Here is a 14,904-nt window from a genome sequence, read left to right as displayed (position 1 = left end):
GCCGAAGAACAAGTTGGTACATGCAAATTGAAGTATTTATTATTTGGTACTCTGATTGGATTTCACAACTAAAGTCGTTCTTCATCACAATATTTTTCGCAATGAAAAATGAGTGTTTTTCCAAATATAATTCGTTGATTTCTGCATCAGCTTTTAAATAACAGCCAGACACGAATTCTTTTGAAGAGTGTAAAAAATGATGTTCGTCTTTGAATTTTTCCTGTGGCATTTGTGCAGACACAAAAGGAATATTAGAAGATAAAAAAATAACATAAAAGAAAATTGGCATTCACTCAAATCGAAAAAAAGAAAGAAAAGAAAATATGATTTTGACCCAACATAAATTAATGATGAAAATTTCATAACAACTCAATCAAATATTCACAAAAAATTTCAAAAGATTATAAATAATACAAAAATTTTAAAACAAGCAGACGAGAAGGTTGCTCACATTCTTTTTAAATCTTTTCTCAATTTTAAGATCATTTTGGATGACAATTGAAAAATACTAAAAATGTCTCATTTAACTCACGTGAATATACTAATGCGATTGCTATGATTGAGAAGAATAATAAAAAACTATATAAAAAAAAAATATTAATTTAAATAGTTCGATCCGAAATATTATATTATAGATGAATACTCTATTTTTTATTTTTCATTTGTATTTTTTTTCAATTTCATGTAAATCTTTTTGGATAAACAAAAACGGATCAAATGGAAATTCTGGAACAGAGGAATTTCCATTTTCTTCGTTTTATCCTATTTGCAAAGCCAAATTTGATTCTTCGAAAATTATTGAGATTTTTGTTGGCCATGGAAATTATTCGATTCCAAAAGATATTTTTAATTGTTTGAAAAATTATTTTTTAACAAAAAATTAACATTGCAATTCTGTTTATAGTGAAAGGAACCGTTAAGGTCTTTTTTAAGAAAGGTTCAATATTGAATTCAGAGAGAGCAAATTTACCCATTTTTCATTTTGAAAATGCAATTTCCTATATCAACTCCGCAACGCTAGAATTTATGGCTGAGAATGATATTCTTGTTGCAATTAGCAATGATGCTACATACAACGATGTTTTAGTTGAATCGCAAGTTGAAGGACCTTTGACTGGAAAAGTATTTTCCGTTACGTCCGGATCCTTGACAGTCAACGGTTTTGAAATTAGTAAACCACTGTCATTTGTGGAAGATCCAAGCTTTAGCGGAATCATTGTATTTAGTAATGCAATTACTAGTATTTCATTAACAAATTTCAACACTTCAAATATTACAAAAAATAACGGAGGTGGAGTCATTCTAAGAGGAACAATGGGAGATGCATGTTCCATTCAATTAACAGAATGCAAATTCACAAATATTAATACAGATAAGGAGGGAACAATCTTCTTAAATAGTCATTGCATTTTTAATGGAGCAAATGTTAATATCAATGACTCTTATTTTGAAAAATGCACAAGTCAGAAAGGAGGATCACTTTATATTTCTTTGGAGTATATTTCTATCACATCACCATTTATTTTGCTTTTAGATAATGTTCAATTTACATCTCCAAAAGCTGAAGAAGGAGCTTCGCTGTTTCTAAGAAGCGAAGAAGCAAGCACTTCTTCGTCTACGGCTTTGAGTTTTCCTTTAAGTAAAAGTTTTCAAAATGCAAATGCAACATCTGTGAAATGCGTTATGTCTGGAGTCACTTTTTTGGATTCATATGATGTGAATTGCGAGATGTTACGCTTTGATCTTGATGCAAATTTGGAATCAGGCTCTTCGTTGACTAACTGCATATTTAAGCATCCAATGGGTTTGTCCATATGAGTTAATATAGGAATAAAAAGTGTACTGAAGTGAAAAATTTTCTGATGAAAGAATAATTTTTGCATTGAAACAAAAAATATGAAAAATTTGAAAGAAAAGAGAAAATAGATATCTTTTTGTTAGTACTTTTCTATTTCGTTTTTCTCAAATTTTGCATTGAATGCATTATTTTTCACGTTTATTTCTGAATAATGAAATTTTCATCAGAAAGTAAAACTGAAAGTGATATCTTTTGGATGGGTGTACCATTTCCTGAAGCTTCCAGCTTTCCTTTCACTTCTTGTATCACAACTTGCCTTAATACTCCCATTCAAACTTCTCCTCCAACTTCTCAAAATCGTATGCTTATTGTTTTTATAGTTATTCGTCACTTCTTCATTGTTTTTTTTTCCCAAGTGAATCGTATGCTGACCGGCTATTCTTTCAATTCGGTATCTGACATTATTAGTGACGCAACAAACCTTGCCGATTCGATCAACACTCTTGTTACAGCCAGCCTCGGCATTGGAACAATCACTTTGGCAGCGTCTGCCATTCAATCTGGTCCAATTGCGATAGATGGACTGTCATTTAACATCTCAATCATAGGCGTTGGATGCGGAGAAGGAGCACAGGCTGACAGAATAACAACACTGAATTGCACAGGCACACAAGACAGCACTACAGACGAATATCTCTTCGATTTTAATGGAGTGCAGCTTTCTTTAATCAAATTCCTGTACAACTCAACTGCCTCTGCATCAACCCCAGGATTAGTGTTTGTGCATTCGCGGACTTTTCTGTATATGAAAGAAGTTGCTGTTTGTGTGGCTGCTCAACCAGCTTCATCAGCCTCAACAGAAGCTATTTCACGTACGCACAATCAACTCAATGAAAATCCCAGTGGAAATGATTCGTCTCAAACAAACAATAGCAACACACTATCGAATGAAGGTGATAATAAGTGCATGATTTCTGCCCAAGGCCCCATATTCTGCTGGATGTGTGTCTTTAAGAATCTTCCTTCTTGCGAAAGGACAATTATTTCAGTTCATGATGTGGATTGCCAAGATCCAACAGATTACATTAACAAGCTTTTATCTTGCACATTCACAGACATTGAAAGACAGACGCCTGCTCCACTGATGCTCATTGACCACTCGGATTCTCCAAGCGACTTTCGAATGACAATCGATTCGTGCAATTTCACCAACTGCCAACTTGGCCCAAATGTTTTCAGCGGAAAGTGCATTCACATTGAAGCTGATTCAAGTACGGTTGTTTTCACTCGATGCAGATTTGTAAAGTGTTCTGCCTCGTGTGGTGGGGCTGTGTTTGCTGTGGTGAGAGATGACATTTCATCGGGATGCGAATTTTCTCATTCAACATTTGACCAATGCTTGGCGTTGGGTGAGCTTAATCAGCGCCCTTCATATCATTCCTCAGCTCATTCATCTTCAGCGTCTTCATCTTCTAATTCGACAGAACTTCCTTCTTTGTCTCCTGCAACTTTAACTGAAATTTCAGTGACGGGTTCGCTTGGCGGAGCGATTTACATAACTGCAGCCTCGATACGAGACCCAGTTCCTTTCTCTCAATTCAAGAACTTGATTGATAGCTGCACGTTTTACGGCAATGAAGCATCACTTGCAAGTGCATTGCATGCAACTGGGGTGAATATTCGTGTGGCCAACAGTGCATTTCGAGGGATTGATTCAGCTGTTAATCTTATTTATGCAGAGTTATCTTTAGTAAAAATTGAAAATTCGAACATAACTGGAATGGACATGCCACAGTCAGCTTCAAATGAGTTGTCGAGCAGCAATAATGCGGTTATTGATGAAGAAGGCATCCAGTTCATACACAAGCAAGATGTGAAGTCAAATAAAAGTTTGAAAACAAAGAAAGCTATCCAAAAGGAGGAAAATGTCTTGATGAAGAATTTGTCTTTAAATATGCCTGCTTTTCCATCGTACCAAAGCAACCGTCAGTTGACAGTATATTCAAAACTGCAATTCAATTTGGATGAAATCTCCAGTGAGCTCACACACAACAGACTGACAAGAGCGTCAAATTCAAAAAATGAAAACCCGCTTTTGGCTAAATCTATGCGCACACCAAACAACACAATATTTCATCAGAAATCAAAGCAAAGAGAAAATTGGAGCAAACGTGTTGCTTCGTCGATGCTGCGTCATTTGCGTTTGTCTCGTGTTACTCGACTGTCACGGCTGACCAAGCGTGCATTGGAAGTTCACCAAGAGAATGAGAAGAAACAGAACTCGTTTAATGAAGAAAGATACTTGCTCAAAGAAGAGATTAAAGGAAGAGCAAAAAGACTGTTTAAGTTTCTTTTGACATCTCAAGATAATTCAGACTCACATCATTCGTCTTCTCCCTCTTCATCTCATTCAATTTCGTCTTTGACACCATCTTCACTTGTTCCTCTTCGAACAACAGAGACACGTGTTCGGCCGATGTCAAACATGGGCCTTCTCCGTTTCGCCAATGCGCTTGTCGAAATTTCGAACAGCAGCCTGCTCAATTCCGTCTCTGACGGAGCTGTTCAATTGATTGGAGGCTCTCTCGCTTTTGAGAACTGCACTGTGAGGAACAACATGATGACGCCTGGCATTGCTGCGGATGTGCCGCTGAACGTGAAGTGCGCCAACTCTGGGACTATTTCTGGAGACCGCGTGGACTTCGGCGATTTCTTGGATGAAGAGAAAACCGAGCGGTATGCGTGGTTTTTCTTCGAAGACGGAACATGCACTGTAACTTCGCTTACTGACGAGGAAGGCCAGGCAAGTTACTCGTCGGCGCTCACAGCTGTGCCTTTGCTGATGGACACTGTTCCTCACCCGGCGCTGAGTGTGACTGCACATTCTTCGATGCACCTCCATGCAACTGCTGTGCTTCCTTATCGGCTCTTGTGCCGTTTGGAGTGCTATAACAACCCTTCCAACAGCAGGCTGATCAACGGAGTTAAGCTGGATTCCGTTGACAATGATGAAGTTGAATATCTGAAAGCCACCGATAAATTAAACACAATTGAATGCGAAGTGTCAGATGAAGCTATGCAATGTGTGTAATTCTAACTTGAATTTATTATTATTTTTTATTTTATTATTTTTATTTTTTCATTTAATGCTGATATGATATTATCTTCATTTTTCTCTCAATTATTATATCATTTGTAATTTTGACGATAACATTAACTCCTTTCTTTTTTAGCTTGTTCGGGGCACTTCCGCGTGTCGCTAACAAACGATGGCACATCGTGGAGCAACACAGATTCAGTCTGGTTTTTGTTTTCATTTGACAGCGGAAAATTGATGGATATTGTTCTCAAAAGAGCAGCCTTCTTTTTCCTTGCTGGCAGTGCAGCAATCTGCTTGATCATCACATCAGTGTTTTTGGTGTGCCATCTGTGCCACGCAAAGGACAGGGCAGCAAAGAAGAAGAAGGCGAACGAGAACGAAGTGGAGCTGCATTTTGTAGATGGAGAGCTGATGGGGTATGCGCCAGGGATGATGATGATGGGAATGGACATGGAGATGGGGGCAGACGGCACTTTTGGAGGAGACGGGCGCTCAATCGAGATGCAGCCGCTTCTCGACAACGGGATGATGCAGCCTGGGCAGATTGTGATACGCCCGGGTATGATGCAGCAGCCACAGCAGCAGCTGAATCAACAGCTTCCGCTTGCTGTTGAATCATATCCTATTCAATCTGTTGGTGTTCCTCCTTCTCAATATGGAATGGCCAATCCAAATCTTTCATTGCTGGGGCCGTCTCATTCGTTTTCGTTGTCTCCATTGCCTGTTTCACCAATATCGTCTTCGTCTTCATCATCATCTGCTATTGGTGGATTTGCTGGTAATGGAAATTAATGCATTTTCTTCATGTATCAAAAAAGTATTTGTTGTAGAAAGTTTTTTTCTTTTTCTTTTTCTTTCTTTTCTTTTATTTATTTATTTTATGCATAAATTTTTTGAATTGAACTATGTAATTTCAAAAATCCAAATAAATGCAACTAAGACGTCATCTTTGCATTTTATTCCTCTCATCTCATTTGCTGTTTCATATTTTAATAACAATTTTGTTAATTTCTTTTTTGTGTATTTTTCACGCCAGTGAATATTTGTCGAAGTGCTTTTCAGGAGTATTCGAACATTTTTGCGTTTCTATTTATTCTTAACGGCTATTATCATTTGTAGCGATTTCATTCACAATTTAAGAAAATGCTTTTTATTTTTATTTAATTTTTTCCCCACACTTCAAAACATTTATTGCAGTTTATGTTTATTTGAAGTTTTTAATTTTCGTTGATTTTGAAAAAGGAACAATTGAATCCAATACTAAAACAGTCATACGTTGTTTATTTATTGATTGTCGAGACATTGAAAGAACTAGCGAATGCATTATTTTTATGAATCAAAATTATTCGAAATCATTCTTAAAAGCTAAAAAATAGTGCACTTTTAAAAATCTAAAATATCACGAAAAAACATTTCAACCAAAAATGGTAAATTATTCAATAATTAAATAAATACTTTGTTGAGGGAAACAATGCTGAAATGTATTTTCCTTTTTCGAAGTTGTCTGCTTTATCATGTTCTTTCACATTTCAAGTTGATTCTTCTTCCACAACAGGTAGTACACGAGGTCTCTTTGAGAATAATATTTTTTGTTGTATTATATACTTTATAAAGTATTTTTCTTTTGGCATTTTTTCATTTTCAAGTGGTAAATGCTCCTCCAAGTCATCGCTTTTTTCAAGAACAAGAAAAGGCTTTTCCAGCTTTATAATTTGGCCTGTTAACAAATAATTTCCTATTTTTAAAGTGATGTCATCCTAAAATATATGCGTAAGAACAAAACGATTTTTTATCATTGTTCAAATATTTTATGAAGAACAGCAACATACTTTAAAATTTAAATCTCCAATCTGTATTCCTCCAAGTTGTTGTGCTGTAACTTCTATGTTACCTTGAAATTCAACAATCACTATCTCTTTCTTATCTCTTAGCTTAACATAAAAAGACATTTTTAAAACGGAAAAAATAATTTATGGTATTAATATTCTCAATTCTAATTTCCACAAAATTTGCGATATATCAAATAGCTTTGAGGATAATTGAATTTTTATACAAGAAAATTTCTTTCAAAATTATGAAAATTTATTAAAACATTTTTACTGTTTTTCTTCCTCCAAACTTTATTTGAACGTAAGGAGTGATTTTCTCTTCATTTCCCTGAAATGACGTTAGACCATTTTGAAACAATCACCTTCACAATAAAGAAGAGGAAAATTTAAAAAACAAAAATGTCTATTAACGAAGATATCATGATCATTGAGTTGTGCAAGGCTGTGTCATGAAATCGTGAATTGAAAGAAGAAAACAACTCACAACCATGAAGTCTCGCCTATGACTTCAGAAGATTTAGTAAGTGAATTCAAAGCTTGCATGCTTTCCTGTCAATTTGAGATACACTTTTTCGAGTGTATCGATTTTATGTAAAATCTCGTGCTTATCTCTTTGTCCGAGATGAACTTTAAGAAGTTGAGTTCCATCAGCGCGATGACGAATACGTTTTCCAATGATCTCAGTTGGATAAACCAAATCGTCAAGAATCTTCTCTTGGACATCAGCCACTGTGCGAGATCTTGGAATTGGTTGTGAATATTTATGTCCACGTGGTGGCTCTGGGATAACACGTCTCTTTGCAACAATAACAACGCTCTTTCCTGGCATTTTCTTTTCTAATTCAGGAACAAGAAGAGTGTGAACTTTACGATATGCCGCGAGTTGAGCGAAGGGGACAAAAATGATGAGTGCCTTCTTTTTTGGTGAAACGATGAATTCGCGAGCTCCAGCAATTTTCAGAGGAGCAATACGCCTGTTGATTGATGAGCCACTGTGCTCAATATCGTAGAAGGTTTGGGCGATCGACATTTCGAGTCCGTTGGGCTCTTGTCCTTTCTTCTTCAAAATTTTCGAGCGAGATGCAATCATGACAATTCTATAAGGCCTTGCTGAGGTTTTTCCTATAAAAAGTTTGGTGTTCTAAAGATCTTATTTAAGCAGTCCCATTGTTTTCAGAAAGACGTTTATAATTTATGACTCAGATACGTCCACACGCAACTGGTTACACACCAACAGAATTTGAACATCGTACAGATGCAAAAATTCTTCGAAATCAAGTTTGAAAAGATATTATTTTCATTATTAAATCACCATTTTTAAGATGAAAAGAAACGTTGAAAAATTGCGTAATGAGCGCCAAAGAGATTTAGAACGAAGAAGGATGGCGTATGTTTTCTATTTCATATTGATTAGTTATTTATTCATTATTTTTTTTCATTCAAGACTTGCTTCATTAATCCGTTCTGATGAACGCCGCTATCTTGAAGAATTTGAGCAAATGAGAGATACTCCAGCATCTCGCATGAACTCTATTCGAGATAGAGCATTTAAGTTAAAAGAACAGCGTGAAGCAGAGGATAGAGCAACTTCTGCAAAAGTGATGGAAAGAAAATTTTCGTTTGCGAACTTATTTTGCAAATGTCTTGCTGATATTTGTTTTAAAATGTAAACTTTATTTTCAATTTAGAGATGAAAGTGATGATGTTCGCACTAAAAGAACACAGCTCGAAGCACTTCAAGTTGCCAGCGATCAACTTCTTCAAATTAGTCAAAAAAGATCTTTAAAAGCGAGAGCAGATGAAAAAGATCGTTTGTGGGAAGCAATAATGGAGGAAGAAAGACAGAAGAAAGAGGAAGAAGAAAGAAAAAAAGCTGAAAAAGCACGTCAAATGATTCTTGAAACTGTTGAAAAAAGAAAAGAGCAAATTGAAGAAATTAGGAGAAGGAAAGAAGAAGATGATCGTATGAGAAAAGAAGAAGAAGCAATGGCAAAAGAGCAATGGGAAATGAAAAGGAGATTAGCAGAAGAAGAAGAATTGGAAAAGGAAAGAGATAAAAAGATCAAATTTAGGGAGTATAAACGGTTTAATGCAGTTTTGGAGAAAAAACGAGCGAGAGAAGAAAGTGAAAGGAAGAAGGAAGAGCTGGAGTTCATAGAAAGCGTTATTGCGCGTGAAAAGGCAGAAGACGAGAGAGACAAGCGCGAGAAAGACGCACACAGAGCAGCTCTGATGAAGCAAAGGGAGGAGCAGCTTGCGGAGATGATGGCTGACAAAGAAGACGAGGCAGAGCTTGAACGGCTGCTGGCTGAAGAAGACGAGGCAGAGTGGGCGAAGAAGCAAGCGCGGTGGCAAAAGGAAGAAGAAGGAAGGAAGAAGCTGCTGAAAGAGGTAATTGAGGATCGTGAGCGGCAGATTCAGCGGAGGAGAGAGGAGAAAATAAGAGAGATGGAAGAAAACTTCCTTGAAGCAGAAAGAATTTTAGGTGAAGTGCAGGAGAAGGAGAAGAAAGAGGCTGAGGAAGCTTCGAAGAGGCACGAAAGAGATTTGGATATTGCGAGAGCGCAAGTGGAGCAGATGAAGGAGAAAAGAGAGATTTTGCAGAGAGGAACCGAAAGAGAAAGAGAATTTGACAAGAAAGATGAGGAATACAATCAGAAGAGGCTGGATGCGGAGATGAAGGCGATACGCGATTTGGATGACGAGCGGAATCTGATGCAGAAGTATGTGCACGACTTGGCGCTTGATCTGGAGGAGCAGCCACTGTCGCAGCCAAAGGCGAGGCAGAGGCAGTTCCGAGTTGAATGTGAGAAAGAGAAGACGCAAAGAGAGCTGCAGAGGGAGATGCAGAATCAGCCTGGCGGAACAATGGGACGGGGAAACACAAACACCACCACTTACAGAGGAAGAGGAAGAGGGTTTTACCAGAAGACTTCTTTGTGGTAGTTTTTCATTTTTCACTTTGTAACAATAAAATGCTTTCTTTTTCTTTACTCATTTTCAAATAAAACCCCAACAAAATGGACTTTGCAAGTGAAAGAATTGGCTTCACATTGCCAATGTCATTTTGCAGAGAGTCATTTTGTAATATCTCCGTTTCATCTCTTTCAATTATATCTTTTTGAACGTTTTTGTTTTTGGGAAATAGACTGTATGCTTTTTTGGAAAAAAAAATGTTATTTACTTTTATTTCACTTCTCTAACCTAAATAATTCCAATTCACATGTTTTTCTGATATTAATTAAGAAAAATGCTATTATTTTAATTATTTCTTCCACTTTAAGCGCATCCATAAAGTTATAATTGTTGACTTTGAAGGTTTAAACAAATTCTTTATCAAACTGATAATTTTTCATGTGAATATTCGAAAACTGTACGTCCTCCTAGAAAAAAACGAGTATCAAAATTCGCAAACCTTCTCAAAAGGATTGTGAAAAGAAAAAAAATTTCCTTATCTTTCATTGAAAAATTTATTTTTGAGTTAAAGATGCTTTACAAATGAAAAATCGAAAAATGAATACCAAAATTCAATCATATAACATTGTCATCGCATGAATAAAAAATAAAAACCAAATCAATCGAATATTATAAAATCAAAAGATGCGCAGTTCTTGCAGATTCTTTGAGAATTCATGAGTTTACCCCAAAAGGGTTTCAGCTTTGATTAAATTAATGCCTTTTTTCTTCATATTTTCAACGGCTGCAGCAGTTGATTCTGGTGCAACACCACGGCAAGCATCTTCAACAACTGTCGTTGTGTATCCCAGATCTTTTGCGTCCATTGCCGTGAAGCATACACAATAATCCAATGCAATTCCAACAACAATAACATCAGTTATTGCCTTCGATTGCAAATGGTCTTGAAGAGTTGTCTTTGCCTTATGTGCGTTATCGAAAAATGCTGAATATGAATCAATTTCAGCGTGTTGCCCTTTAAAAACGACAAAATCTGTTGGTTCTAGTTTAAGATCAGAATGCACTTCTGCTCCATGTGATCCTTGAACGCAATGATCTGGCCAGAGCTTTTGAGGAGTGCCATCTGGGAGCGTGATGTCTTCAAATAAAGCCTTTCCAGGGTGAGACGAAGCAAATGAACAATGTCCTTTTGGATGCCTTTTGCAAGATTATTTATTCAACAACAATCAAGATGAAATCCAAACCAATCCTTTGATACAACAACATCATCGAAATGAACCTTGTTGCGTATTTCATTTATAATTGGAATAACAGCATTTGCATCATTTGTTGCAAGTGAACCTCCCTCCAAAAAATCATCTTGTTGATAAAACAAATAAAATATCAAATAACGCTCATAAAAGATAATCATAGCATTTTACATACATTGGACATCAATAATCAGCAATGCTGTGCGTTTTGCCATCAAAACAGAAGAGTTATCTATTTTTATCATGGAATTTTTGATCAATAATAGAGATGTATATTGGGCAAGATCAAATAATTGACTTTGCTTTGATTCTTTAAATGAGTGGAGGACGAGATTACTTTTTAAACGATTCTGGAGTTTGATTGTATTTGCATTATTTTGCAGAATTTTATGTTATAATTTATTTCTTTGTATTTAGCTTCCTGACAGCAGCAATCTTTCATCGCTCTTTTCACACGCTCCACAAAAATCTGAATCAATATCATTTCAGTACACTCGACAAAAAGAGCCAAAACAGGATGCTTCTCGCGTTCAAACACCCACAATGTCACCTGCATCGCCTTCACAACAAGCCACTCAACCACCGTCTCAAGCCACCCCACAATATATATTTTCCAGTCAAGTAGATTGTCATTATCAGTATGAAAAAATATTTATCATTTTTCTTATTTTTAATATTTTGTTTTGGAATATTTTAGTGATGGAACACAATATATTTCACAAGGAACGGCAATTGCTGGCATTCTTCGGAACCCTCAACCTCCATATTACGTTTTAGTTCTTATAAGAACAGGGGCAACAACGGAATGTTTTTCAGAGACAGAAATTACTCCTGATTTCAATCCCACTGTTTGTTTTCGTAGAAGTTATTTGATACTTTATTAAATTTTTAATTTGCAAATAAAAATATTTTGAAAATAAAAGATTGCTGATGATAGGGTTGTTGTGTTTAGAGATAAGACCCAAAAAGCTTGGTCTGTTAGTTTCCCCGATACTACCACAGGGAAAAACTTTTCAGGTCAACTCCAAGCAATCAAAGATCAGCTGCGCTCACTTGCTTCTGCTTCCGTGCAAGCATCAACTCCTACTGCAGCTCGAACAGTTTCATCACCTGTAACGACACCCTCATCGGCAGCTTCAGCTTCAAGCGCGGAGGAGCCGCCTTGCATCATTCAAGAGTATCTTGAAGGGAAAGGTGTTCCAGTTACCTGGGGCGATTTTGTAGGAATCATTTTACAGGCATGGAAGCTGTCACGTGACGGTATCCAAGGAGAGCTTGTTGCAAACATTGAAGAGTCAAACATGATGAAGATAACTCTAAGCAAAAATCCAAAAGAAGGATTTTATGGTGTGATTTTGCATTTTTTTGAGCTTCAGAAATTATTAAATTTTGTACTTCTTTACATACTTTTTATTATTAATAAATATTTTGTTGTATGCGTTTTAATTATTACAATAAAAAATACATAATCATATGATATCAGCACTTCATTATGGTATTGTGGGAATGAAGCGCAATGGAATGCGTAAGCTGACAATACCAGCAGAGATGACTCAGCCGTCAGCTGCATCGAACCTGCCCAACTGGGTTATCCCAGGAGAGCCTATCAGAATTTCAGTCACTTTGAAGCGGATCAAGAAAGGCGGGCAGGACAAAGCACAAGCAGCTGCAGCAGGAGGAAGCACGGCAGCTGCTGGGGCAGGGGCAGCTGGGACAGGGGCAGGAGCTGGTGGGGCGATGGGGATGGCAGCAGGAGGGTTGGCAGGCGCTGGGGCGATGGAGCAGATGATGAGCATGCTGGCACAAGGAGGGCACTTTGGAGGAGGGGGAGGAGGAAGCGAAGCGATGTCGATGATGATGATCCAGATGATGCAGATGCAGATGGAGAGAGACAGAAGAGACAGGGAAGAGAGAGAGAGAAGGGACAGAGAAGAAAGAGAAGAGAGAGAGAGGAGAGAAAGAGAAAGAGAAGCAAGCGGAGGGAATGCAAATAATGTTCTGGTTTGTGATTGTAAACATTGTTATTATTCTATTATATATTCTTTAAAAATTCAAAAACCATGAAACTTGTTATATTTATCTTTATTTGAAATTTGTGATGATTGCATATATGTATGTATATGTATGTGATGTATGTTATCTCCTTTGTTTCTGTGTAACTTTTAGGATACGGTTATGAAGGTTCTTCCTTCTATCCAGCAGCAGCTGCAGCAGAAGGAGCCTCCGAAGCCTCAGGTGAATCCATTTGAAGTAGGAATGATGAAGCAGATGATGATGAGTCAAATGATGATGAGTCAGATGATGATGGGGCAGATGATGATGAAGGGAAAGTCTCCAATGATGCCTGCAATGGGATCAAACGTGGCTGAGTCAGAAGAGGATGAAGATGAGGAGGAAGAGGAGGAAGAAGAGGAAGAGGAAGAGGAAGAAGATGAGGAGGAGGAAGAGAAAGAGAAACAAATTGAAGATAGAGAAGGTCAAAATTTAATGTCTCAATCATCGTCTTCTTCATCAGCGAATGAGACATCTGAAAATATTTCTGTGTCAGCTTCTTCTTCTTCTTCTTCTTCACAAAGCACTTCTTCCTCATCCCCTTCCCCATGTCTATCTTCTTCTTCTTCTTCTTCTTCTTCATCAACAATCATACCACCACCACCTGCCATTTCGTCGCTCCTTCCGACCATCAGCTCCATCCAGAGCAAAGTTGATTCCTTGTTGCAGAGGCAGCCAGGTGCTGTAGCGTCGACTGGAGTGCTGTTGTCGACGGTGGAGGCAGTTGTGGACGAGAACAAGCAGCTGAAGGAAGACAAGGCGCGGATGGAAGAGACACAGCGCAGGCAGCAGGAGCTTATCATAACACTGCAGAAGCACATTGAAGAGGAGAGTGCGGAGCGTGCTGAGGAGAGGAGGGTGCTGGAGGAGCGGTGGAAGGCGGAAAAGCAGCGGATGGAGGCAGATATGGACACGATGCGCCGGCAGCTGGCAGAGCTGAGTGCGAAAGTGGGGGATGCAGAAGAGAAGTGGAAGGTTGCTGAGGCTGAGAAAAAAGTGATGGTGGCTGAAGAGAAAGAGAGAGAGGAGCGGTCTCAGAGGCTTCTGCAGCAGATGGGAGAGCTCAGGGCGTCGGCGGAAGAGGCTGAGAGAAAGAGGAGAATTGCAGAACTTGAGCTGGAGAAAGTGATGCTCCTTCACTCGGAGATGGGCGTGCCAAAGGCTCAACCACTTCTTTCTTAGCGATTATCATAGAGAGACTCACATCACTGTCATACTTAAATAGTAAATTTTATTGAGTAGATGTTAATGATAGCGAACGGCTGTAAGCAATGTTTTTAAAGTTAATTCTTTTTTGTGTTAATTAGTCTGAGGTTTTTTTCACCTTATATTTTCCAATAATTAATGAAAAATAAATCAGGGATTTTTTATTTGTTCTTTTTCATTTCCCCTCTAATTTGATGATGTAATCGTATATTGAAGTTTTTAAGAAATTATCGAACAAAAAGCTGAAAATTAGCAATAAAAATGAAGATTTTGAAAGAGAAGTGCAAATTGAAGGTAATGATACTTATTAGTATTTTTCCAAACCTCTTTCCTCCTCTTTTTTTTTTTTTCAGAAAAAATGAGTGGAAAACTTGATGCGGATGCTTCAATTTTTTTCTCACATTTCATCAAAGGTTAAATAATATCGTTCAGAATTAGAAGAAACTTTTATTTTCTTTTTAAAAATTGAAATCAACAAATCTAAATCTTACATCACACAAAACAATAATTTTTGTTTTTAATGAATCGAATGAATACATAAGAACTGATATTCTCAATAGAGCTGAACATCAGCCTCCGAAAGAATCGCTTCTAAAAAGTGAAATTAGAAAAAATATTATTTCAAATATTGCAATAACCATAATATTTTCATAAAAACTTCAATCAAATACAAAGCGCGATGCTTCAACCGAAAATGGCACTTCGCTTTGCATTTGTCGTGCAGCTGCTGGCTTTTTATTCTGCGTTGGAGGT

The 14,904-nt window shown here is 37.3% G+C and overlaps 6 protein-coding genes across 6 annotated transcripts; 3 read left to right on the top strand and 3 right to left on the bottom strand.

The window, feature by feature from the left end:
* Positions 1-626: 626 nt before the first annotated feature.
* Positions 627-6,164, top strand: MONOS_3726 (uncharacterized protein). Its single transcript, XM_067873744.1, has 5 exons — positions 627-852; positions 905-1,804; positions 2,026-2,157; positions 2,215-4,881; positions 5,032-6,164. Exons 1-5 carry the CDS (start codon positions 636-638, stop codon positions 5,688-5,690), a joined length of 4,575 nt encoding a protein of 1,524 aa, XP_067721106.1. The 5' UTR covers positions 627-635; the 3' UTR covers positions 5,691-6,164.
* On the bottom strand, positions 5,748-7,112 carry MONOS_3727 (uncharacterized protein). Its single transcript, XM_067873745.1, has 3 exons — positions 6,728-7,112; positions 6,354-6,655; positions 5,748-6,289 (listed from the first exon to the last, which is right to left on the bottom strand). The coding sequence occupies exons 1-2, from the start codon at positions 6,845-6,847 to the stop codon at positions 6,428-6,430; spliced, it is 348 nt and encodes a 115-aa protein (XP_067721105.1). The 5' UTR covers positions 6,848-7,112; the 3' UTR covers positions 5,748-6,289; positions 6,354-6,427.
* MONOS_3728 (putative small subunit ribosomal protein 7) lies at positions 6,875-7,895 on the bottom strand. Its single transcript, XM_067873746.1, has one exon. It carries the CDS (start codon positions 7,815-7,817, stop codon positions 7,245-7,247), a length of 573 nt encoding a protein of 190 aa, XP_067721104.1. The 5' UTR covers positions 7,818-7,895; the 3' UTR covers positions 6,875-7,244.
* A 1-nt stretch (position 7,896) lies between these two features.
* On the top strand, positions 7,897-9,992 carry MONOS_3729 (uncharacterized protein). The gene is made up of 4 exons (XM_067873747.1): positions 7,897-8,005; positions 8,050-8,114; positions 8,172-8,345; positions 8,416-9,992. The coding sequence occupies exons 1-4, from the start codon at positions 7,922-7,924 to the stop codon at positions 9,671-9,673; spliced, it is 1,581 nt and encodes a 526-aa protein (XP_067721103.1). The 5' UTR covers positions 7,897-7,921; the 3' UTR covers positions 9,674-9,992.
* A 168-nt stretch (positions 9,993-10,160) lies between these two features.
* MONOS_3730 (putative nicotinamidase) lies at positions 10,161-11,130 on the bottom strand. The gene is made up of 3 exons (XM_067873749.1): positions 11,069-11,130; positions 10,888-11,002; positions 10,161-10,840 (listed from the first exon to the last, which is right to left on the bottom strand). Exons 1-3 carry the CDS (start codon positions 11,106-11,108, stop codon positions 10,366-10,368), a joined length of 630 nt encoding a protein of 209 aa, XP_067721102.1. The 5' UTR covers positions 11,109-11,130; the 3' UTR covers positions 10,161-10,365.
* A 79-nt stretch (positions 11,131-11,209) lies between these two features.
* MONOS_3731 (uncharacterized protein) lies at positions 11,210-14,306 on the top strand (the record flags this gene model as incomplete). Its single annotated transcript, XM_067873750.1, has 6 exons — positions 11,210-11,248; positions 11,311-11,531; positions 11,591-11,741; positions 11,817-12,240; positions 12,377-12,894; positions 13,060-14,306. 6 exons carry the CDS (start codon positions 11,210-11,212, stop codon positions 14,125-14,127), a joined length of 2,421 nt encoding a protein of 806 aa, XP_067721101.1. The 3' UTR covers positions 14,128-14,306.
* Between the last annotated feature and the right edge of the window lie 598 nt (positions 14,307-14,904).

This window comes from Monocercomonoides exilis (assembly GCF_001643675.1).
Source record: "Monocercomonoides exilis strain PA203 chromosome Unknown scaffold49-690789, whole genome shotgun sequence".
Taxonomy (NCBI): domain Eukaryota; phylum Preaxostyla; order Oxymonadida; family Polymastigidae; genus Monocercomonoides; species Monocercomonoides exilis.
Note: the sequence above shows the minus strand (reverse complement) of the source record. Positions and strands in the feature narration are given on the sequence as shown.